Source organism: Melanerpes formicivorus, unplaced genomic scaffold, assembly GCF_026170545.1.
Source record: "Melanerpes formicivorus ecotype bairdi unplaced genomic scaffold, bMelFor1.0.p_v2 SCAF_10, whole genome shotgun sequence".
NCBI classification, from domain to species: Eukaryota; Metazoa; Chordata; class Aves; order Piciformes; family Picidae; genus Melanerpes; species Melanerpes formicivorus.
Window position 1 is genome coordinate 22737096 of NW_027142362.1, and position 23442 is coordinate 22760537.

The window sequence follows — 23442 nt, forward strand, 5'->3', positions numbered from 1 at the left end:
GGCAGAAACAACGACTCAGACAAAGGGATTGCAAAAGTGATGGAAAGTTTAAATAGGAAAAAACAATTTAAGAACAAACAACAATGAAAGCTTTACAGAGAACCACAAGCACCGTGACAAAGAGATCCCAGAACATACCCAAGAACATCCCATCCCCACCTGGGGGTACACCCAAATCCCCCCCCAGGGCTCTTTCCTCCCCCCCAACCCAGCCTTGGGCCTGGGCAGGCCCAAGGGAGGCAGCTCACGCCATTTTACCTAGGCTGCAGCTGGGGACGAAAGAGAAAGTGAAGACCCCACATGGGCACTTTATAGGGGAGCAGGCATTATGGGAAATGGAATACCTGCCTGTGACCACCCCCTGGGCTGGGCCCACCCGTAGGGACCTCCCAGGTGATTCTGTGCAGTGGCATCCAGGCCAGCACCCAGCCTAAACCACCGCACCAGGTTGAAGAATAAAGAAGAATATAGGATAGATTGCCAGCTGACATTGGTGTATTTGATTAGCGTAGGCTATGTATTGTAGAGCAATATACACCCCAGAAATAGTTCTGTCCAAGGAAGGCTAGAATTATGCAGCATGTCACCCACTTGGCTTGCTTCTCTTCCCAATTAAAGAAGCATTTTCCCTCACAGTTCTGAAATTTCTTGACACTGTGTGCTGCTGAGCTGGTCTAAGCGAAAAAGAAGGGTACATGGACTATCAAGAACAATCATTATGTATGTCATTACTCTAAGAAAAACATGCATGTGGAATATGAATTTGAATTAAACCTGAGCTCAGCGTGTCAGACTGGATATTTTCATGAGCTAACATAAAGAGGCTGCAATGCAAAGTCTGACAATAACTCAGTTACCTGGAAAAAATGAATTGAATTATTTTTGGGAGGGCTGATTTAGACTTTCAGTCCTCTGCATGGTGTCTGGAGACTCTTAAGTATTAATATTTAAATAGTGCATTGAGATTCTGTAGTGGAAGATGTTATTGACCTGTAGTATTACTTACAGCTCTCTAGAAAGCTGCTGTCTACATAAAGAGTTAATTTCTTTTCTGCCTTTGAACAGTCTGGAAGCCACTTCAAATATCACTGTAAGCAGCAGCCTAGCATTTTGCTGGTTCCTCTTCATTTACCTCCCAAGAGTGTAGCTCAGACTGAACCTTGTAATGCTGGAGAGTGTGCAGTAGGTAAGGAAGTGATGGAGTTTAAGTGTGCAAGAGGAGATAGAAATGACAGGCAAGAAAAAGAAGCAAATGTTCTGCCAGTACTTTCATGCAAAAGAACATTCTCATGCCTTTGACAGGGACAAAATTTCATACAACCTTCTTCTTGCTAGATACTGAATTTTTTACAACGTGCCTGGGGAGAGCTGAGCTGGAAAGACTGGCCCACTGGGCATGAAAGAAACGTGCAGTGTTAAGGACTCAGGATAAAACCAGCCCAGCTAGGAAGCTTTTCAAAGCCATAATACAGATGGATAGATTTCAATATGGAAAACGTGTTCCTGTGAGGAGAGACTATACTGCAGCATGACATGTTTGACAAACTCATTTCCCTCAGCTGAGAATGCTTGAAAAAGTAACCACATAATGGCTTGTACATGTGGTTCTCTGGGTCCTGCCACCACCAGTCATCTGAAAAGGCAACTTGTGGTTATGAAAACTTTCATTTGATGTCGCAGTTCCAATAGCTATGCAAAAGCCACTGGCTGCAGTGGCAGCACTCTTCTGGATGAATGGCTTTGGGAAGACAGGGCTATTAAAGCAGATGGGAAATAAGGGAATCAAGAAGCAGCACTGTTATAAATCTTACCTTTCTTGGAGAGGGCTTCTGCTGCTACTGCTTGAGAAGTGCATCTTGCTTTAATTGGTTTTCTTGCTGTTTCCATCTAGCATCTGTGCAGTCCTTGGATTAGCAAGTCATACAAGAGACGTACATTAGGAAACTGCCTCTTGAAATAGAGGCCTTTCTCAGAAGATCAGCAGTTAGGCTGTTTTAGCATACTGGGCAAGAGGGTAAGAATGAGAAAACAGGCAAGTGATCTTTAACACAGAATGTTGCAAGGGGAGACATGCAGAGGTCACAGATTTTGTAAGAGTGAGCAATCGTGCATGTGTTCATCAACAACCCATATGGAGGGTAGAGTTTACCCTCAGCAAGTTTGTGGGTGACACAGAGCTGGGGGTGGTGGCTTACACACCAGAAGGTTGTGCTGTGACCTGGACAGACTGGACAGTTGGGCAGAGTAACCTTATGAAGTTCAGCAAAGACAAGTATAGAGTCCTGCACCTGGGGAGGAGTACCCCCAGGTATCAGCTGGGGACTGACCTGATGGAAAACAGCTCTGTGGAAAAAGACCTGGGAGTGCTGGTGGACAGCAGGATGGCCATGAGCCGGCAACGTGCCAGTGGCATCCTGGGGTGTATCAAGAAGTGTGGCAAGCACGTCGAGAGTGGTTCTTCTCCCCCTCTACTCTGCCCTAGTGTGGCCTCATGTGGGGTACTGTATCCAGTTCTGAGGTCCCCAATTTAAGAAGGAACTGCTTGAGAGTGTACAGGAAAGGGCTACAAAGACCTGGGGGCCCGGAGCATCTGTCTTGTGGAGAAAGGCTGAGGGACTTGGGGCTTATTAGTCTGAGGAGGGATCTTATCATTGCTTATAAATACTTAAAGGGAGGATGGGACCAGTGACAGAAGAGGTAAAGGGCACAAACTTGAACACAGGAAGTTCCATCTAAATGTGAGAAGGAACTTACTTACATAGAGAAGTGGTGGAGTCTCTGTCTCTGGAGTTATTCAAAGTCTGCCTGGATGCTGTCCTGTGCAACCTGCGTGAAGTGAACCTGCTCTGGTAGGGCCATTGCACTACATCTCCAGGGGTCCCTTCCAACCCCAATCATTCTGTGGTTTTGCAATTGTGGAAGATAACACATTTGGATGTGTAAGGAAATTGGATACCAAGTAGAAGGTTTATGCAAAAGACTGTGGCATCTAGATGTGTGTCTGGCATGCAGACATCAGTTCTGCTTTTAACGCTAAATCATGCTATTTTTTATGTCTGCAAAAAGGTACCTGGTCAGAGTTTCTGTACTACTCAACTGGCACCAGTCTTATATGCTACAGCATATCAGATGATATCAGATGATATCAGGTGATTCTCCCCCTCTATTCAGCTCTGGTGAGACCCCACCTGGAGTACTGCCTCCAGTTCTGGAGCCCCTATTACAAGAGGGATATGGAGGTGCTGGAAGGTGTCCAGAGAAGGGCCAGGAGGACGAGCAGAGGGCTGGAGCTGCTCTGCTGTGAGGACAGACTGAAGGAGTTGGGGCTGTTCAGTCTGGAGAAGAGAAGGCTCCCAGGTGACCTCACTGTGGCCTTCCAGTATCTGAAGGGGGCTACAGGAAGGCTGGGGAGGGACTTGTCAGGATCTCAGGTAGTGATAGGACTAGGGGGAATGGAATGAAGCTGGAGGTGGGGAGATTCAGGCTGGAGGTGAGGAGGAAGTTCTTCCCCATGAGAGTGGTGAAGCCCCGGAATGGGTTGTCCAGGGAGGTGGTTGAGGCCCCATCCCTGGGGGTGTTTAAGGCCAGGCTGGCTGAGGCTCTGGCCAGCCTGATGTAGTGTGGGGTGTCCCTGGCCATGGCAGGGGGGTTGGAACTAGATGATCCTTGTGGTCCCTTCCAACCCTGACTGATACTATGATACTAAGATGGCGAGAGAAAGAACTGCTAATGTAGACTCACTGCAGTAACAAGATCAGAAAGGAACAGTGTGCTGTCCCCTGAGTGTTTGCTTGGTTTTAAGCAACCTTGACAGTGAGTTGAGAGATTATGCAGGGGTTCCCCAATATTTCTAGCCTTCAAATATTTTTACTTTGTGGTAGCTAAAAAGTGGTGACCCAGGGGAGTAGTCCTATATAATCTTCCCTGATGATAAGTCTTATACAAAGCTAATAGAATTTCCTGCTCAGAATTCAGTTTTTTAAATATTGGACTGTCCAGGCTTATCACAAAATCCATAAGGCTCTTTTGAGAGTTTCTGGAGATAGAGATATATCTTTTATTTGCAATGTCTTCTCCTTGGGATGATTGAACAGAGAGTGATTGTTAAGAATTCAAGAGCTGAGGTTTTTCTGTTTGTGGATACATGTAAAAATACTGTCACGGTATCACAGTGTCACAGTATAACTAAGGTTGGAAGAGACCTCAAGGATCATCAAGTCCAACCTGTCACCACAGACCTCATGACTAGACCATGGCACCAAGTGCCACATCCAATCCCCTCTTGAACACCTCCAGGGACGGTGACTCCACCACCTCCCTGGGCAGCACATTCCAATGACGAACGACTCGCTCGGTGAAGAACTTTCTCCTCACCTCGAGTCTAAACCTCCCCTGGCACAGCTTGAGACTGTGTCCTCTTGTTCTGCTGCTGGTTGCCTGGGAGAAGAGACCAACCCCCTCCCGGCTACAACCACCTTTCAGGTAGTTGTAGAGGGCAATGAGGACTTCCCTGAGCCTTCTCTTCTCCAGGCTAAACAATCCCAGCTCCCTCAGCCTCTCCTCACAGGGCTGTGCTCAAGGCCTCTCCCCAGCCTTGTTGCCCTTCTCTGGACACCTTCAAGTGTTTCGATGTCCTTCTTAAACTGAGGGGCCCAGAACTGGACACAGGACTCAAGGTGCGGCCTAACCAAAGCAGAGTACAGGGCACAATGACTTCCCTGCTCCTGCTGGCCACACTCTTCCTAATGCAGGCCAGGATGCCATTGGCCCTCTTGGCCACCTGGGCACACAAACAATGTAATTTAGATACTTTGGTGCTTACACTGGAAACTTAGGACTGCACTAGCAGGGAGGTTTAGACTCGAGGTGAGGAGAAAGTTCTTCACTGAGCGAGTCGTTCGTCATTGGGATGTGCTGCCCAGGGAGGTGGTGGAGTCACCGTCCCTGGAGGTGTTCAAGAGGAGATTGGGTGTGGCACTTGGTGCCATGGTCTAGTCATGAGGTCTGTGGTGACAGGTTGGACTCGATGATCCTCGAGGTCCTTTCCAACCTTAGTGATACTGTGATACTGTGATATTTGTCTGAAGTGTTCTGGTTTCCATTCTGAAATAATGTTTTCAGCCCCTTTAGCACATTCCAAATCTGATGATCCCAAGTGCTTTGCAGACTGCGATGAGGATATACCTCACCTCCCAGAGAAATGCACCTCTCAAAGAAACAGCACAGAAATCCATTCAGGAGCATTCACCCACAGTTTTAGCACATTTTAATCAGAAGTAAGGGGTAGTATTGGTGTTCATTGACTGCAGAAGGAATTATGGGAGGCTGGATGTAATACCTGAAACTGGAATTTGCCCTGTGTGCCAAAATTGATGTTTGGTTCTGCTTCCACTTTTTTTCCAGCATTTTTAAGCACTGAAACTGATTAGGCTAAGGTCACATAAAAACTGGATACTGATTTGGTCAGTTTGCTATCTTAACTGTGTGTCTTTTCAGATATGCATTTAGGTTTTCTTCAAATATTGGAGGGGAATGTCATAGTAAGTGGGTGTGTGTGTGTGTGTTTCCCTTACAAATCTTTGCAGAGTGCAAATACAAGCAGCAGATGCCAAGTGCTTTAATCTTCTATTACTATTGCCTTCTTGTTACACAGGACAGTCCAGGGCAGCCATGATACCTCCAAAACAGCCGAGGCAACCAAAGGGAGCTTTGGATGATGCCATTGCCTTTGGAGGACTAGTAGACCAGGCGACAATGAACAGCTTGCAGCCAACACCACCTCCACTGCCAAAGAAAACGATTCTGAGAGCCAACACAGAGCCAACTCCCAGAGATCTCCAGAAGCAGGCTCTGGAGAACAACCTGTGCGTCATGGCAAATCCCACCTATGATATTGACACCAACTGGGAAGCAAGCAGCGCCTGCTCTTCGGTCAGCCTGGAGCTCAAGATACTGGACAATGAGTCAGGAGATTCCTTGGACAGGCCTACAGAAAAAGTGAGGACAAACACCTCAGCGACTAACAGTGTTTCCAGCCTAACCACTATCAGTATTAAGGAGCGGTGTTCCAATAGCATGGAGTCTCTCATGGGGCGACGCATCTCGCAGACTAAGCAGGGCAAAGGTGTCCAGAAGCCACAAAGGCAAGCACTTTATCGGGGAATTGAAAACCGCGAAGAGGTGGTGGGGAAAATCCGCAGCCTCCACGCTGATTCGCTGAAGAAGCTGGCGCTTAAATGTGAAGATTTGTTCATGGCTGGACAGAAAGATCAGCTGCGCTTCGGGGTGGACAGTTGGTCGGATTTCAGGCTGACCAGCGACAAGCCATGCTGCGAGGCAGGCGACGCAGTCTACTACCCAGCTTCTTACGCGAAAGATCCTCTCAACAATTACGCAGTCAAGGTAAGATGGGCTTGGAAAACATTCATCAGTGACAAAATGTAGCAATACCCATAATCTGCAACACACTCAGTAGTGCTAAGTCCTACAAAAGTAAGTGCATTCTGCTTGCAGCAGCACCATGTGAAAAGCAGGATTCCCAAGCAGGTCCTCCCTTCTATCAACAGCCAGGTGTGGTGTGCCTTATGAGCTGTATGAAAACAAAAGTCCAGCTTGTCACTGTTAGTTCTGTGGCCTTTTGCTAAGCAAACAATTGATTTGTGTCCAGTTTGTTCTCCAGCTGACACATAAATGAGATTTACTGAATTTACTGCCGATATATTAATGAGTAGTTGGCTGCTATTTCACTAGATGTTGTAACTTAATGGACTTTTATATCAGTAATTCTGAGCACTGTATCTCTACAGTTCTCAATGCTTATCTGGTAGCATGATAGTGAGAAAGACAGCTGAGACTCACAGTTCTGACCTTGAGCAAGTCATCAAACTTCTGACTCCTTGTTGAAATGGAGATAAGACATTTACTACCCAGCTCAGGTGTGGGAGGCCTTACAGAGCATGCTGACATTCCCAGAAGGGTGGTGCTTTACGGTAACAAAAGGTCTTTCCCGCTCCTGTGTGCTTGTTTACAAGGATGTGAAAAATAAAAGGTAAGATTTGTGTGACTGATAACTTCCTCAGAAACTTGAAAAGGCATCTTTTTAAGGTAGATTTTGGGGCATAGCTATTTATATTTTTACAGTTATCAAAGACCTCTTCTTGAAATAAGGTAGATGTCTGTGGATGTCATGCCCAAAACTCCAAGAACCAGACCACGAATATAGCAATCTGCTCTGGGTTCAGAATCAACAGTCTGGCATTGCTCAGTTTGGGGATTTGGGGTTTGCAGATGAATGTACCAATGTACCATTACATTCTGGGGTATCACCAGCAAACAGTGCTCTCAGAATTTTGGTGGTGAATGAACACAACTTGTTCTGTTGGTGTGGATGTAAAAGGAAGCATGTTTTACTGGGGTGTGTTGTTTCAAACCGTTTTTGCTTCACTCTCACCTAATCCACTAGTAAACATCCTAGTAGTACACTACTAGTGTACTAGTAGTACACTAGTAAACATTGAGAAGGCTCCAAGGTGACCTTCCAGTATCTGAAGGGGGCCTACAGGAAGGCTGGGGAAGGCATGCTTCCTCTACTCGGCTCTGGTGAGACCCCACCTGGAGTACTGCCTCCAGTTCTGCAGCCCCTATGACAAGAGGGATATGGAGGTGCTGGAAGGTGTCCAGAGAAGGGCCAGGAGGATGAGCAGAGGGCTGGAGCACCTCTCCTGTGAGGACAGACTGGAGGAGTTGGGGCTGTTCAGTCTGGAGAAGAGAAGACTCCAAGGTGACCTCATTGTGGCCTTCCAGTATCTGAAGGGGGCCTACAGGAAGGCTGGGGAAGGACTTGTCAGGATCTCAGGTAGTGATAGGACTAGGGGGAGTGGAATGAAGCTGGAGGTGGGGAGATTCAGGCTGGAGGGGAGGAGGAAGTTCTTCCCCATGAGAGTGGTGAAGCCCTGGAATGGGTTGTCCAGGGAGGTGGTTGAGGCCCTGTCCCTGGAGGTGTTTAAGGCCAGGCTGGCTGAGGCTCTGGGCAGCCTGACCTAGTGTGGGGTGTCCCTGCCCATGGCAGGGGGGTTGGAACTAGATGATCCTTGTGGTCCCATCCAACCCTCACTGATACTGTGATACTATGCTACTATCCTGTGCAAAAAAAAAGTTGCAGGAAGCCAGGTGGAAATTATTTTAACTGAAATAGTATAAAAGCAGGAAGTCAGTCGTGATCAGAAAACTACTTTGCCGAAGGGAAAAAATAGAGGAGTTTCTTTACTTGAAAAGCTGCCACGAAATTCCAGTCCCTGATGTATTTTTCTTTCAGTAAGTGCAGTACCACATTCTAACTAGTTGGTGGATCTGGGACAATATGGATATACCTTCTGCTGAAACCACAGTCTTATCAGTAATGCCAAATATGTAGTGGAAAGGTTGTGCTGAATGAAAAGCAGCAGAGAGCACCAGCTTCTTGTACAGAGAGATACTTAGTATGCCTACACAGACTGAATGAGGCTGGGACATGGCAGGAATCCTTCTCTTTCAAAAAAAAAGGGGGGGGATTAGTCAGCTTGAGTCATAAGACAAGGTGATTACTGTGTCAGTGACATAAACTACTTCCACTTTCAGTGTTCAACTCCAAAGGAAATTACTGTACAGTATCACAGACCAAAATATGTAAGTTGTGATTCAGCCTCCACCCGGCACAATAAAGGTGTAGGAACCAGTAGGGCTGTGGCCTGCAGCATGTGTGTTCTAGCCACAGGCATCTGTTGCAATGCTGTTCAGGTAGCATAACAGGAATTGCAAAGGTACAAAAAGATCAAAAGGAGCAGTAAAAATTTATTGCTTTGATTGCTGCAGGGCAGCAGAAGTTCTTCTAGCAATAAAACCTCAGGATTTCTGCTAAGGTTCCTGTCCCACGTTTAAGCAGAGCAGTGCAGAAGTAAATAGCATCGGGCTGACTTTGCCTGGCAGTTTCCTAGCTGCAGCTGCCAATTGTTTTCTAATTCTGTCTCAGTTTGTCACAGGGTGCAAGGGTGGGTTTTTTGGTAATTCAGTTTTCTAGCAGAGCTCCTTGGCAGAAGTGTTAGTAAAGGTCACACCAAAACATCGTGCTTCAGATCACAATCAAGCCCAGCCCCAGCTCGGTCACGGCAGCGTAGAGTTCTGTATTTTGGCACATGGTTAAAAAGTCAAAGCTGTGTTCCAAGGCCGGATCAAGAAAATGAGGTCAATCAGAGATCAAACTGGCCTCCTTGGGAAAGAAGGTTGTGCCAAGAACAACCTATCAATTTGGGATTAGCAAGCTTTCATTCTATGCAGAATTTCATTCACAGTTGTCCCTCTGTGCAGTACAGCAGAGTAGCACAGATGGTGCAGTCTTTGTGATCTTCTGTCACTCTCATTTGCAGCGCTTGCAAATTCATTTTCCACAATATTCATTGTACTTTAAGCTGGGTGACGCCCTGTAAAATGCATAGGACAGAGTGGAAATGAGATCCCCTGCTGCTAAAGTGGAAGTCAGCTGATGGCACAGTGGGCTACTGGATTCATAAAGGAAAAATAAAAGCGAGTGCAGTTTTTAGAAGCTCTGGAACATTAAAAGCTTGCTGCCTGGGGGGAGGGGGAAAGTGGAAATGGCAGAATGTGAAGAAACTTGTCCTGTCCCTATAAACATGGCAGAAGTTTAAGTTTATGCAGATGCAATAAAGTAAAGAGAGATGATGGCAGTGCATTCCACTGAAAAGGAAGATGGAAACTCCATTCCTTCCTATTCCTGTCTCTCCTTTTTTTCTTACTCCGTTCTTGCATCATAGGGAAGGGCTTTTTGACAACATTGCTTCATGTTTTAGAATAGAATAAAATTAACCTCCTCTGTATCAGCTTTAGAAGTAAGGTTTGCCAAGCCCTTATTAACAGTTTTCTTTCAGCTCTTATCACATACCATCTTAAGAGCTCAACTGATTGTGTTTCATTCAAGAAAATGGTCAATGACTGATGGCTCCTACTCTCTATTGGTGTTTTAGTCTGAGTGTTTTCATCTTTTTCTTTTCCTCTGCTCAAAAATAGGAATTCTACATACTGTATAAGGAAAAGGCAGCAGGATTTTTGTGTGTTTGGTGTTGGGAGGGATTTTGTTGGTTTGGGGGGTTGGGTGGTTTGGTTTTTTAAGAGCAGATGACAGGAATAGACACAAGCTTTAAATATCAGCCAAAGAAAGCTGGGCCATCTATTTACTCACAGCTTAACCATCACATTAACTATCACAAACAGGAAAGAAGCTCCAGATCCATTCCTCTAGCAATTCATCACAAGCAATCTAAAATTCCCTTGCCAATGAGGCCATCCAATTTCACAATTTGTTTCCTCAATCTTTTCAAGTGTAAAGAGAGACTTTGGTTGTGCAACTTACTAAAAGCATTTTGAAAAGTTATATCTTGGTCATCCAGATGATAGGGTTAGGTCACAGTGGAGTTATTCCCATACAAAATGCTAGGGTGAGCATTAATAGTATTAAACACTAACATTCACTCCTCTATTGCAAACTGCTAATATAAAATAGAGTTCTGAGCAGAAGCTCCAACTCAGAATATGCTAAAATAAAGGAAGTTTGTCAGTAAATAAAATTTACAGTATCACAGTCTCACAGTATAACTGAGGTTGGAAGAGACCTCGAGGATCATCGAGTCCAACCTATCAACGCAGACCCCATGACTAGACCATGGCACCAAGTGCCACGTCCAATCTCCTCTTGAACACCTCCAGGGACGGTGACTCCACCACCTCCCTGGGCAGCACATCCCAATGACGAACGACTCGCTCGGTGAAGAACTTTCTCCTCACCTCGAGCCTAAACTTCCCCTGGTGCAGCTTGAGATTGTGTCCTCTTGTTCTGGTGCTGGTTGCCTGGGAGAAGAGACCAACCCCCTCCCAGCTACAATCTCCTTTCAGGTAGTTGTAGAGGGCAATGAGGTCACCCCGAGCCTCCTCTTCTCCAGGCTAAACAATCCCAGCTCCCTCAGCCTCTCCTCATAGGGCTGTGCTCAAGGCCTCTCCCCAGCCTTGTTGCCCTTCTCTGGACACCTTCAAGTGTTTCGATGTCCTTCTTAAACTGAGGGGCCCAGAACTGGACACAGGACTCAAGGTGTGGCCTAACCAGTGCAGAGTACAGGGGCACAATGACTTCCCTGCTCCTGCTGGCCATACTATTCCTAATGCAGGCCAGGATGCCATTGGCCCTCTTGGCCACCTGGGCACACTGCTGGCTCATATTCAGGCAGCTGTCGATCAGCACCCCCAGGTCCCTCTCTGTTTGGCAGCTCTCAGCCACTCTGACCCCAGCCTGTAGCTCTGCCTGGGGTTGCTGTGGCCAAAGTGCAGCACTCGGCACTTGGACTTGTTGAATGCCATCCTGTTGGACTCTGCCCATCTGTCCAGCCTGTCAAGGTCCCTCTGCAGAGCCTCTTGACCCTCTAACTGACCAACATCTGCTCCTAACTTGGTGTCATCTGCAAACTTGCTGATGACTGCCTCGACCCCCTCATCCAGATCATCAATGAAGATGTTAAAGAGGATGGGGCCCAGCACTGATCCCTGGGGCACAGGGGAGGAAAATGATGGAGAGTGGCTTGGCCAGCTCATCTACCAGTGTATAAACTGTCTTTGACCAGACCAATTAAAAAAAATGTAGTGTATCTCCACTGCTTCCAATATATTTTTGACAATATGTATTTTAATACCATGTTGGTAAATCAGCATCTGAATTCCACACTCTAAAACCCCAGGACTTATCTGGACTCAGGCAGCTGTATTTCACAGCAAAATTCTGAAGAGCAGACAGACACTTGGAAGGGAACCTCAGATTACTGCAGGTCTGGATTTTAGAACCTTGTTCTATGAATTCAGACAAATGTCCAATTTATCCTCAGAGCTGGTTCTGGGTGCTGCTTCCAGGCAGTCTAGTTTTTACTTCTGATTACCGAAGTATCTAGTGTGCAAATTGCAGTGTTTGTACAGACAGCAATTTAATCAGCCTTAAAGAACCCATCCGCTGCTTCCACTTCTCACTGCATGCTGTTTGTAAACAAAAAGCATGAAGCAGAAAATTAATCAGATCTCAGCTCTCTTGTCTTTGTAGAGATTGTGTGCACGTCCATACACCCATATCCTTCCTTGTATTCAGCAAGAGAAGTGCCCAAACCCACTATTCTTGGGCGTTTGTGGGAGTAGAGATTTTTAGGTTCTTTATTGGTTATCTTCTTTACAGCAGTGTAAGGAGTTGTCATGAAAGCAGTCATTTTAGAATGGAATGGAATGGAATGGAATGGAATGGAATGGAATGGAATGGAATGGAATGGAATGGAATGGAATAGAATAGAATAGAATAGAATAGAATAGAATAGAATAGAATAGAATAGACCAAACCAGGTTGGAAGAGACCTTCAAGATCATCGCGTCCAACCTATCATCCAACACCACCTAATCAACTAACCCATGGCACCAAGCACCCTGTCAAGTCTCCTCCTGAACACCTCCAGTGATGGTGACTCCACCACCTCCCCAGGCAGCCCATTCCAATGGGCAATCACTCTCTCTGTGTAAAACTTCCTCCTGACCTCCAGCCTGAACCTCCCCTGGTGCAGCCTGAGACTGTGTCCTCTTGTTCTGGTGCTGGCTGCCTGGGAGAAAAGACCAACCTCTGTCTGTCTACAACGTCCCTTCAGGTAGTTGTAGAGAGCAATAAGGTCTCCCCTGAGCCTCCTCTTCTCCAGGCTAAGCAACACCAGCTCCCTCAGCCTCTCCTCATAGGGCTTGTGTTCCAAGCCCCTGACCATTGATTTTAATCATAAAACCATTTGGTCTTTAATTTCTGTTTTGTTGCTATGAAGATACAAAAGCTTCTATTTAAGAAGTGACATTGGGGAATGTTTGGCTCTGCCATGGATTCAGACTTCATAGTGGACACTGCTCGGAAGGTTGTTGTGACCCGCAGTAATAATGGAGTTAATAAAATGACCTGTTCCCCCTAGGAAGTGTTAGAAGGATCATTACATACAAAGCTCTGTTCCACCTCATGCCAGAAAGGCCTTAACTGGAATGCTGTGTTCCTTACAGGGTGCCACTCTTCAGACAAGTGCAATGAGTGGGAAGAACCCAGAAAAGAGCAAAAAGAATCAGAGCATTCTGACTCAAGAAAGGAGAAATGAGGGCTGGTTGGTTTTGAAAAGAAAGCAATTTCCCAATTTACATCTCCCAAATGTACAGATGGAACTTCAAAGGGCAGGAATCTATATGTTTTAATATCAGCTGGAAGAAGTGCTATCACTTTAATTTGGAGTAGCAGTAAGAACAAGAAAGGAGAAGACAGAGAAGAATAGCTGTCTTTTTGTGTGGTTTTAGTAGGTTGGAAAGACATTGCTTAGAAATGATCCAGCTGGCAGTCTGTGGATTAGATTGGCCTTGCAGGCCAGTTCTGCTGGCTCAGAGGAAAAGGGAATGGGTACAAAGGCAGAGCTGAATGCCTTTTGGAGCAGATGTGCATGGCCAGTCCCTTTTACATTAGAAGAAAGCATTGCCCCATCCACAGACGCCCCTGGAAATGCCTCTGCACTGTTACAATCCTAGGATTGGCATCATTCTCTAACGATGCAGTTCTCACATTTGTTTTGTGTGTGCATGGCAGTTATAAACAGGCAGTTTAAGCTGTAGTGTGCCTAATACATAGGGAAATTTAAATGCCTGTAAAGCATGGAAATATGCACAGTATCCAAGACAAGAGGGCAATCAAAATACTGTCGCTACTTGTGCCTGCTTTCATATGGCTGACAGTGCACCTTCCTGATTGATGACCACAAATGACTAAATCTCCCATTTAACTATATGTTTTTAAACACATAAAAGATTAGAAGCATTTTCCTTTTCTATTTGTTTGTTTGTTTGTTTTTTAGTTTCTATCTTATCCTACATTAAGTTCCTGAGAAAGAGAAAAATGAGAAGTGGGGAGAAAAGTCACTTTATATTTAGGGCTAGTATGAGATCTGGGCTCCCTGGCTGTTGCGACTGTGTAGAACTGGTGCTTCTACATACTGTCGTTGTCTGGCTTTCCTTGGCTAAGGCAAGCTGTAACTTCATCTGAAGAGAGATGTCTTCCTATTTTCTTTTCGTCTGAGCTTTGCAGTTAAGACCTGTTGGTGCATTACATCATCTTAGTACTTAGGATCTAACATACACTTAACCTTACACTTAACCTTACAGTGCCCCTGTACACTGCACTGGTTAGGCCACATCTCGACTCCTGTGTCCAGCTCTGGGCCCCTCAGTTTAGGAAGGAGGTTGACTTGCTGGAACGAGTCCAGAGAAGGGCAACAAAGTTGGTGAGGGGTTTGGAGCACAGCCCTGTGAGGAGAGGCTGAGGGAGCTGGGATTGGTCAGCCTGGAGAAGAGGAGACTCAGGGGTGACCTTATTGCTCTCTACAACTACCTGAAGGGAGGTTGTAGACAGGCAGAGGTTGGTCTCTTCTCCCAGGCAGCCTGTACCAGAACAAGAGGACACAGTCTCAGGCTGCACCAGGGGAGGTTCAGGTTGGATGTTAGGAAGAAGTTCTACACAGAGAGAGTGATTGCCCATTGGAATGGGCTGCCTGGGGAGGTGGTGGAGTCGCTGTCATTGGAGGTGTTCAGGAGGAGACTTGATGGGGTGCTTGGTGCCATGGGTTAGTTGTTTAGGTGGTGTTGGATTGGTTGATGGGTTGGACACGATGATCTTGAAGGTCTCTTCCAACCTGGTTTGGTTTATTCTAAATAAAGGTTTACACACTTTGAACAATCTCACTGAAGTCAGTAGAAATAAGGTTAATATGCAAAAGTCAACATTCCTGAGTCTTTAAGACTGTAATTAAAATCAGCAGGTGCCTCAGAACCAAGACCCCAATAGAGGTTTGTCTAGTGAGTGCTGTGAGGTGTTTAGGGCTGTCAGTTGTTATGGCAGTGCAGACAGTAAAATTAATTATTATGGTGGTAATCAAAAAGATATTTCTGGACAGAAATTAAATATATCTATACATGGCAAAACAGAAACATATCCTTAGGATCTTGACACATGATTGAAAGTAATTAAGGAACTATGTTCTAATGATTCTCTATTGCTCACCTGAGCCACAGCATTTATCCTCCCAAGAGCCCCTGCCATGCACACATAGACCATTTACTGCATACATGATGTGTTAACAGCACCAGCTCAGACACAGATTTCCCTTTCCAGTTGCCATGGGCAAGGAGCATGCATCCAGTCACTTAGATGACAAGGATTATACACCATGCAAACTCAGTCATGTGTAATCATTTGATCATATCCTCAAACACTCTATGTATGTTTCTTTGTATCTCCTATCACTCTTGATTATTTTTGTCTTGTTCAAGCTTCACACAAAGCTGAGAGAACACAAAATAAAAGTATGTAGCTAAGCAAGTAAGTGTAATTAAGCCTCACTGTGCATTTACATGTACCAGCTGCTGTGCTGACTAAAAGCACAATCTGCCTGAACTTTATTTCCCATTGAATATGTGAACAGGGAAAGCTGCCTGTACATAGTGCTCTGCAGTTCCTTAGTACCCAATGGAACCTGCTTCTGGGCCTAAAATACTCCCAGGAGAAAATGTTTCAGCGTTTGTGTTTAGGGCTTGTCTGTGGCTGACCAGCAGCAAAGTACATTGGGCAGGGGGGGAAAAAAGTATATAGCATTTAGAAACTGAAGTTCCATTCAGAATTTACATTGTGTCTGTTCTGTTTGTTTTCTTTGCCTAGATTTGTAAGAGCAAAGCTAAGGAATCCCAGCAGTATTATCACAGCCTCTCTATCCGGCAGAGTCTGGCAATCAACTTCAACATCCAGCAGGACTGTGGCCATTTCCTTGCGGAAGTGCCAGTTCGTCTCCTTCCATGGGAGGATGCTGATGCACCAGAGGTGGAAGAAGAGGAGCAGGAAGAAGAGGAGAAAGAGCCTGAGCAAAAGAACAGAGAAACTCCTTCCAAGACAGAGGCTACACAGAAAGACAGCTCAAGCAACCAAGGGACCATCAGCAAGCCCCGCAGCCGTGTCGTGGTCATCACGCGAGAAGTCCCTTATTTAACTGTGGCTGATTTTGTGCGAGACTCTGCACCTCGCCATGCCAAAAGCCCAGATTTGTATGAAAGGCAGGTCTGTCTACTCCTTTTACAGCTCTGTTTGGGCCTGGAGCACCTGAAACCCTATCATATCACACACTGCGATCTACGGTTGGAGAACCTGTTGCTGGTTCATTCCAGACCAAGAGGCAGTCCTCTGAACTCTGAGTCCATGGAACCCAGTCCAAACACTGCTTGCCCAGCCAGATTAATAGTGAGCAATTTCTCCCAGGCCAAGCAGAAGAGTCATATGGTGGATCCTGAGGTCCTTCGGGATCAGTCTCGCCTGGCTCCAGAAATCATCACTGCAACACAGTACAAGAAGTGTGATGAGTTCCAGACTGGCATCCTCATCTATGAAATGCTGCACTTACCCAATCCCTTTGATGAGAATCCAGAGCTGAAGGAGAAGGAGTATACTCGTGCTGATCTCCCCAAGATTCCTTGTCGTTCCCTCTACTCTCAAGGGCTTCAACAACTTGCCAGCTGCCTGCTGAATCCAAACCCTTCAGAGAGAATCCTGATATCAGAAGCCAAGGGAATCCTGCAGTGTTTGCTTTGGGGTCCACGTGAGGACTTGTTCCACGCTCTAAGTACATCCTCCGACCCCTCACGGAGAGATGCTGTGCTTCAGAACTGGCTGGATATTAAAAGGACGCTGCTGATGATCAAGTTTGCAGAGAAGTCCTTGGACAGGGACTGTGGAGTTATTCTGGAAGACTGGCTTTGTTGTCAATATCTTGCTTTTGCCACTATAGACTCACTTCATCGCATTGTGAGAATCATGCAGCAGCACTAGTTTGTAGAGCCCATTGCTTTTGATGAAGCACACCCCACATCCACCCCAGTCCTCACTTCAGCCTCCCTTGGGGCTCACACTTTGTACAAGTGTTAAAAAATAGCCTAAGTGTCAAAGCCAGCAACTCTGAGCAAATATGTTCTAATTGGAGAAACTGCATCTTCTACCCAATATGACAGAAACTTTACTTTTTTTGCCAGGCCTGTTAGGGATTGATTAATACCTGGCTACATTTGGATCAGACAGTATGTGACTTGATTAACATCTGGCTGAAAAGGAGAGCAAACTTCAATACCACTATTTCTACCACTGCAGTAAACAAATTGCCCTCCTCTTCTGGGTAGTTTCTGTCATTTCCTTATGTAGCATTGATTAGTGAATAGCAGTGACCATAAGCAGAGATGGATTAGGTTGCAAATGTGAGATGAGTGGTCCACCATGCCACAGAACACTCAGATGCTTCCTTTCCACTTACCACACAAAATTTTCTCTCAGCTTAGTTCTGCAGAAGCAGGCCAGACTCCCCTTTCTTTTGGTCTCAACCAAACAGTCTGACTTTTCTCTCACACTTTATGCTTTGGGATTTTTTTTCCTCCACAGGTGTGGTTATCCTACTGACTGCAGCAAGGTCAGTGGGCAGTAAGCATCTGTGTTTTAGCCCTTTTCCCTCCTCCACTGCCTCAGACTCACTACCTGCCTATATCCCTTCTAACTACAGATGTGGGATTTCAATAATGCTGCCTTAATCAGACCATTACCCCAAACTTAAGACCTCTGCATTAAAAAGCAGAATCCTCACACTTTGTCCAGCCCATTTCCCAGTCTGGACTGATGATGTACTGTAGCTATAACCACATTTATACAAGAACATTACAAGATGTGGTGGGTAATTGAAAATCCCCTCCCATCACAAAGGGCACTAAATGACTTGAAATGGATAGGACACGTATAACCTTCTCTGACAATCACTGCTATGAATCAGGGATGAAAATAACAGCCACCTCTTCTGTTTTATTTTGGTCTTCTCTTGTCACGTGCTGTATTGCAAAGCAGGACTGAAATTGGCTCTGCTGGTATGTTGGCAGGAGATAGAAGTGTTTAGAGCTTGTCTGTGTGTAGGTAACAGGCCACATGGAGACACTTTTACTGAAGACATGGTTCTCTGAAGGGTAAAAACAAGGGGGCAAAAACACTGTTGATTAATTATTGAGGGAGCTGTTAAGTTTGGCAGCCACAACTGACAGTATTGTGATCCATTTTGCCCACAGCAGTGTTTGGCTACCATCTCCTGTCTGTGTAATTAGTGTTTTCTCATGTTGCTGCAGACAACACCCTAAAAGTTGTATGTTGCTCAAAGAGCATTGCAGGCAGTTTTGGACTAGAGCAGGAATTAGTGAGGATTAAAATGACAGAATTTTTCAAAACTCAGCCTGAAGAAGCTTCTTCACTCTGAGAGGCTGCTGTTGACTTCCTTCTCTGCCCTAACGGCCTCTCCCAGTGGAACCCCTGCAGCTGTGCAGATGCTGTCGTTGCTCAGTATTGCTAGGCTCTACGTTGTTTCCTGGGTCACCCTGAAGAACCGATCTGGAATGCAGGGGGAAAAAAGTGACACCAGATATTCTGACCTGGGTGATGGAAAACAGATAGCCCTAGTTATGAGCCTGTGCTTCTCTCCTATGGATCTATGTGCAATTCTTGTATGTATTTTTTAAAGCTGTACGTTACAGTGTTCAATTTACACACCAGCCTTTGCGCCATGATAGACCTGCAGACCCTTCGTTACTTTCCTGGCACATAAATGCACAGATAGCCACACGTTCTTTTTATGGGTTGATGTTTCATTTTAATTGCTAAAACTGTGAGGAATCAATTCACTTCAGCCTTGAAACAAATAGCCACTTTATTCAGCATATGCATGCTTGGACCAGACGCACGGAAACTCAACAAACAGTCATGCAGGCTTAACGGTCAGCAAAACTAGCTCTGGATCCACACCATAGACTTGGAGGGGTTAAACTGTCTGCATTATTCTTCTCTGGCACCTATCAGAGCTAAGCTGCATAGTGTGTGGAAGCCTACATCGATTGTGCAGTAGTGTAGACTGTCTTTGTGACCTTCCTAAAGATTTGTTTAAACTTCTGATTGTTGTTCTTTTTGTTTGATTCACCTGCATCAGTGAAGGATCAGGCAAGGCTAAGGATAATACATTTTAATGTGATCTCTGTTTTTTTCTTTCTCTTTTTTTGGCAAAGAGGTTAGAATGGTGGCATTGATGCAGTGAAAGAGGACAATGCATTAAAAGCCCACGTGCAATGTATGTAGTTGAGGTACTCCCACTATGTCAGTACAGAAAGTCTCTACACTGCTGCTAAGCAGCTCCTAGAAGAACCTTTACAAAGAACCACAAAACCGCTCAATGCAGCCCTGCTTTATCTGGACACAGGAGGGCAATGCTCTCACACCTTAAATACACCGAGCATGACAAGTCACCCACATGCTATCTGCTAGCTATTTATTAGTCACAATGTGTTGAGCTACAAGTAGGGCTTCTTGTTCTCTGTGGTTTGGTTTTGCGTTCTGTGGTGCGTGTGTGCACGTAACTTCTCACCTAACTGACAGAGGCTGTACGAGCAGTTCTTGGACCATTTCCCATTGCAGTGGGCTCATTGCTTGAAGCCTATAGGTGTTTCTGTGTTTAAGGACACAACACTCTCAGTGTCACTTCCAGTCAACATGCAAAGCTGAATTTTGAATGTTTTACAACTGTGCATATTTAATGCAGCTGGTCTCAAGCCTTTATACCTCTTAGCAATGTAACTTCAGTTTGCATCTTTTGTGAAGAACCAATACTCATTTTAGCTCTGCAGTATAATCAAGCATGGATAGATGTTCACTACCAATCTCTTTCTTGTGCAGCACTGGGTAAACCTTAGCAATTTGTAACGTTGTGTGTTGGGTTTTTTTCTTTAAAAGGAAAGAATGGTCGAAGTAGTTGAACACAACCTGGCCTGAGCTCTTCCTTGGAAAGCTTGAGGCTGACTTTGCAACTCTGCCCATAACTGATGATTGTAACTCTTGTTTGTGGTGGTTCTCTATCCTGGCAACAGGTTGTGCCACGTAAGTATACAAGAATGTATGCATTAAACTGATTGTAAACTAATCCTACGAATGCTACAGCATAATTGCTAAGCAAAAGGAAAAAAACCCGCTCTGTTTGTAACTGGGATCCTGTGTGTGACAGGAGCAAACCCCCTGGCTGTGCACGTTACAATTTACTTGAATATGTGCACAGATCTTGAATTATTTTTTTTTTAGCAATGTTGCACTTTCAGTTGAGCTCAAAAAATAGGAAGAGCTACAAATCTTAAGATAACAGTATTGACTGTAAATATATATTTTTCTATTAATAAAAGCTGTCATTCAAATATTTTTAACATGAACTCTAAAGGTTTTTCCAGGGGAAACTAATGCCTGGAAAAAATCAAATGCTTGTTTGAGGAATTATGATGAGTGGTTTCTGATCCTATTAGAGCCATTAAAACCTCTCTTAATGTTACAGAGAGAGCACAGTGATTGGATTCACAACGTTTAGTGCCTTGTCAAAAACCTAAAATGTAGCTGGTCAGCTGATGGAAATTTTATCCTCTTCATAACAGCCCTAGAAACAATACTGCCCCCATTAAGATGCAAAAGACTTCACAAAATTCAGTGCTGTGTTTCATATGATACTGAGTTGATCAGTTCTGTGAACAAGTTGTTTTAAGTGGCTTTCAGTACAGCATAAATACGAAGTAGCAGAACTGTGGGCTTTCCAGTTTGGGATCTGCACAAGAATAAGAGTGGAGGATAAGTCAATTGTCTAGACTGACCAGAGCATCCAAAGAAGCCTAATGATTTGACAATCTACTGCAGACAGCTTCTAGGAGATGAGGAATCTGATTAGTCTGGAACAAACGGTGAAGGTTAAGACATGCTGCTCCTGCTGTAGGTAGCATGTGCTGCACACCATACTCTGTGCTGTGAAACACAAACCTCCCTTGAAACAGGAGTTCTAAGTAGCATGAGCTCCTGAGATATCATGGGAAATGGCTTGGGTTTGTATTTCTTAAATAAGAACTACTTAATCACTGATTGTTTTTCAAACTTCAGATCTGATGCAGTCCATCTGCATACCCAGGTGACTGTAATGGGAATTTGCTAGCAAGAACTTGCCCACAAATTTTCAGGAATGAGGAAATTCAGAATTTTATTTAAGCCTCTGGAATCTCCAAATGTAGAAGCCTGGTCTCACTCCAATATTTAGACATGATGACACCAGTAACTCAAGCTAGAATGTCATGTTGCTATCCCCCAGACAAGAAGTAACCTCTACAGTAATGTTCTATCCCAAGTCTTTTACGCTCCACACATCCTGGCGGCACCCACCTGGCTCATCTTAGCATTTTAACACAGGAATTCCCACATGTTAGAGAGAAAAATACATTGTTTAAATAAATCACATGTGTGTTAGGGTTCAGCTATTCAGAAAACTTACTCAGCAGCTTCACATTATAGGTCTTCAACTTTAGCACGTAAAACTAGTATTTGCTGCTGAAATGAAATCTGTTTCTCAGTTCTTGTGCTGGGATGCCCCACCTGTTTGTTGGTAATAGCAATTAAATTCATATGTCATTATAAATAGTCCTGGTTTTATTTAAATCAGTTGTAACTTTTCTGAGGGATACAATGGAACCTGAATCAGATCTTTTTAATGCACTTTCCTTTCCCCAAACAGGAATTACGCCGTTTCTCTGTGGAGCCAGTACGTTATTCCTTTGCATGACTAGGCAGTCAGTTTTACTCTGATTGTTCAGAGGTAGTGTTGGCTCTGCTCAAACTCCTGTAAAGCCTAGAGCACAGTCACAGCCCCTCAGTCCATACAGAAAGGGGTGTGATGATGGTTTAGTTACGTACTAAGACAGCAACAAAGACGTGCGAATGCGGAATAGGATTTTAAATCCCTCTATAGAAACAGACTCGCAGAAATACTCAGTAAACAATCACTTGGATTCCAAAACACTTCAAGGGAGGAATACACAAAAAATACTTTCCAAAAGAAATAGTGGGCAGACTTTTTTTTTAGGGCCCCCTCAGCTCCAAAAGGACAAAAAGGTCTTTCCCACCGCTGTGTTGCAGAGAATTTGTGATCGATATTTGTGTGGATGTTACTGTTTGCCTGGATGCAGCATTACGAGGATGGTGATTTTGCATAGGTGTAGAATGCTATTCAAATACTTTCCTGTAAGTCTCCCTGCACTGGTGCTCCACTCAGCATTCAGCTGGAAACCACAGAATGCTTTCAGGTACAGCAGAATTACCAGTGAGAAATAACTACTCAGCTGAGCTGTACATAAATCATTTTACCACTCTACAGAACTTGGTTTGTACTTCAGACCATAAGGACCTTTCTTTTCCATAAATCCAAGGGTAAGTGTTCAGGGATTTAGAAGAGGTTGGACCTTTTTTTATATGGAGGAAATATATACATATATATATATACACATACATATATATATATATGTGTGTGTATGAGTGAGTGGGCATGTTTGAATATATATATATATATGTGTGTATATGAATTTTTCTATCCCAGAAGTATTCTTTGCCCCTTTTTGCTTGAATATATATATATATATATTATATATTGTATATATAATATATATTTAAGACTGTGTAAATTTTAATCTAGCCATTTCATCAATAACACCTCTTCAAAACCGACTCGAAACTTCTGTTTCGTTGTCCTTTGGCTTGTTGGGATTCGAAGGTTTCGCAGTTGAAATCCTTGGGTTTTTTTCTTTTAGGACTGAATTATGCTGAGCATTGAAGACCATGTTCTTGTTTTTCATGAAGGGGAGACATTTATTTTTCAATTAGGGATTCCAAGATTTGATTGAGCTTTTATAGATGGGATTTTAAAGCCCTTGAAAAAGGGGATTTTATTATTTTTTTGGGGGGGGTTTAAATTTCAACTCCATTCTTGTGGGTAATTTGTATCTGGAATTTCTGGTTGCATTGCTTTATCTGGTGCTTCATAACTGATATTTACACGTTTTTATATAAATAAGTATATCGACTTCAAGCCTTCCTTTGTGATCGGGGCAGTTACACTCTGGTTTGCTGTGGTACTTTGCTGTGTACTCTGTGGCATTCATGTTACTGTGTAAATAAAACTAGTTTTATTACACTCAAAATCAGACTTGCAGTCGTCTCATTTTTCTCTTTTTCCTAGGCACTTGGACAAGTATTATATTCACAGTATCACAGTATAACTAAGGTTTGAAGAGACATCGAGGATCATCAAGTCTAACCTATAAACACAGACCCATGACTAGACCATGGCACCAAGTGCCACATCCAATCTCCTCTTGAACACCTCCAGGGACGGTGACTCCACCACCTCCCTGGGCAGCACATCCCAACGACGAACGACTCGCTCGGTGAAGAACTTT

The 23442-nt window shown here is 44.4% G+C and overlaps 1 protein-coding gene and 1 long non-coding RNA gene across 7 annotated transcripts in view; one reads left to right on the forward strand and one right to left on the reverse strand.

The window, feature by feature from the left end:
• Positions 1-1986, reverse strand: part of LOC137443993 (uncharacterized) — a 48076-nt gene extending 46090 nt beyond the window's left edge. Inside the window, exon 1 of the long non-coding RNA XR_010988033.1 lies at positions 1812-1986. This is a non-coding gene — a long non-coding RNA (uncharacterized lncRNA). The remainder of the gene's footprint in view (positions 1-1811) is intronic.
• PEAK1 (pseudopodium enriched atypical kinase 1) overlaps positions 1-23184 on the forward strand; it is a 157046-nt gene extending 133862 nt beyond the window's left edge. For all 6 annotated transcript variants that reach the window (XM_068144265.1, XM_068144264.1, XM_068144268.1 and 3 more), the window contains 2 exons: positions 5654-6402; positions 15794-23184. In XM_068144265.1, coding sequence (XP_068000366.1) covers positions 5654-6402; positions 15794-16951 — 1907 coding nt within the window. In that variant the 3' untranslated portion in view covers positions 16952-23184. The remainder of the gene's footprint in view (positions 1-5653; positions 6403-15793) is intronic.
• Positions 23185-23442: the final 258 nt, after the last annotated feature.